Source organism: Trichechus manatus, unplaced genomic scaffold, assembly GCF_000243295.1.
Source record: "Trichechus manatus latirostris isolate Lorelei unplaced genomic scaffold, TriManLat1.0 scaffold00292, whole genome shotgun sequence".
NCBI classification, from domain to species: domain Eukaryota; kingdom Metazoa; phylum Chordata; class Mammalia; order Sirenia; family Trichechidae; genus Trichechus; species Trichechus manatus.
In genome coordinates, this window is record NW_004444228.1 from 587,939 (window position 1) to 589,057 (window position 1,119).

Sequence of the window (1,119 nt, forward strand, 5' to 3'; positions counted from 1 at the left end):
GTCAAAGTGTCTCTGATGTGTGAAGGTCGAAGATTAAAAAAGAGAAAAACAACTACAAAGAAAAACACTCTAAACCCTGTGTACAACGAGGCCATTATTTTCGACATCCCTCCAGAGAATGTGGAACAGGTCAGCCTCTCCATTGCAGTCATGGATTACGATAGGTAAGTGTATGTGTCTCCTCACTGAGTGATGTTGCTGCTCTTGTTAGTTGCTGTTCAGTCAGTTCCCCCTCATGGTGACCCAAGGTGTGCAGAGTAGAACTGCTCCATGGGGTTTTCAAGGCTGTGACCTTCTGAGGTGCCTCTGGGTTTGCACTGCAAGACTTTCAGTTAGTAATCCAGCTCTTAACCATTTGCATGACCCAGGGTCTCTTCACTAAGTGATATGGAGGCCGAATTCAGTTTTGGAGTTTTTTACTGCTACAAATGTTTTAATTTAAATTGCAAGAGGAAAAAATGATTCATTCAAAATTACATTGTTTTCCAAAACGAGACTAAAAGACAGGGGCAAGGACAAGAAGGCAGGAGGGGACAGGAAAGGTGGTAATGGGGAACCCAAGGTTGAGAAGGGGAGAGTGTTGACATGTCATGGGGTCAGCAGCAAATGTCACAAAACAATATGTGTATTAATTGTTTAATGAGAAACCAGCTTGCTCTGTAAACCTTTATCTAAAGTACAACAAAAAAAATTCATTGTTTATTATATTTCTTTTTCCTTTTTCAAAAGAAGATATTCTTAACTTAAAAGACAATTCGGCTAGTGACAGAATGGGTCCAGAAACAGTATTGAATAAGTTACAGAAAGCATTGTTCTGAAGTCTTCTTACTGCAATAACAGGGATTACAAACAGCAGAGTTTGTTTTCCCAACTATGCTGGAATATGAACATCTTGATTCTTGCCTGAGTTCAATCATTAACCGGCTGTGTGAAAGGACAGGTTACCTAATCTCTTTTGGATTCACTTTTCCCATCTGTAAAATATTAGCATAGTATGCAATTATGAACAGGGAGCATTTACAGTGTAAGTTGAATAGTGGCCATAGGGATACAACCTTGATGCTTTCACATTAATGTTAAAACACTGCCTTGTGATCGTTCTTGCAGCTTGTACACTTC

General features: G+C 39.5%; 1 protein-coding gene across 1 annotated transcript in view; it reads left to right on the forward strand.

Annotated features, from left to right (window-relative positions):
- Positions 1 to 1,119, forward strand: part of SYT10 (synaptotagmin 10) — a 50,993-nt gene that overhangs the window by 41,454 nt on the left and 8,420 nt on the right. The window contains exon 4 of the mRNA XM_023725200.1: positions 1 to 164. Within this exon, the coding sequence (XP_023580968.1) occupies positions 1 to 164 (164 nt within the window). The remainder of the gene's footprint in view (positions 165 to 1,119) is intronic.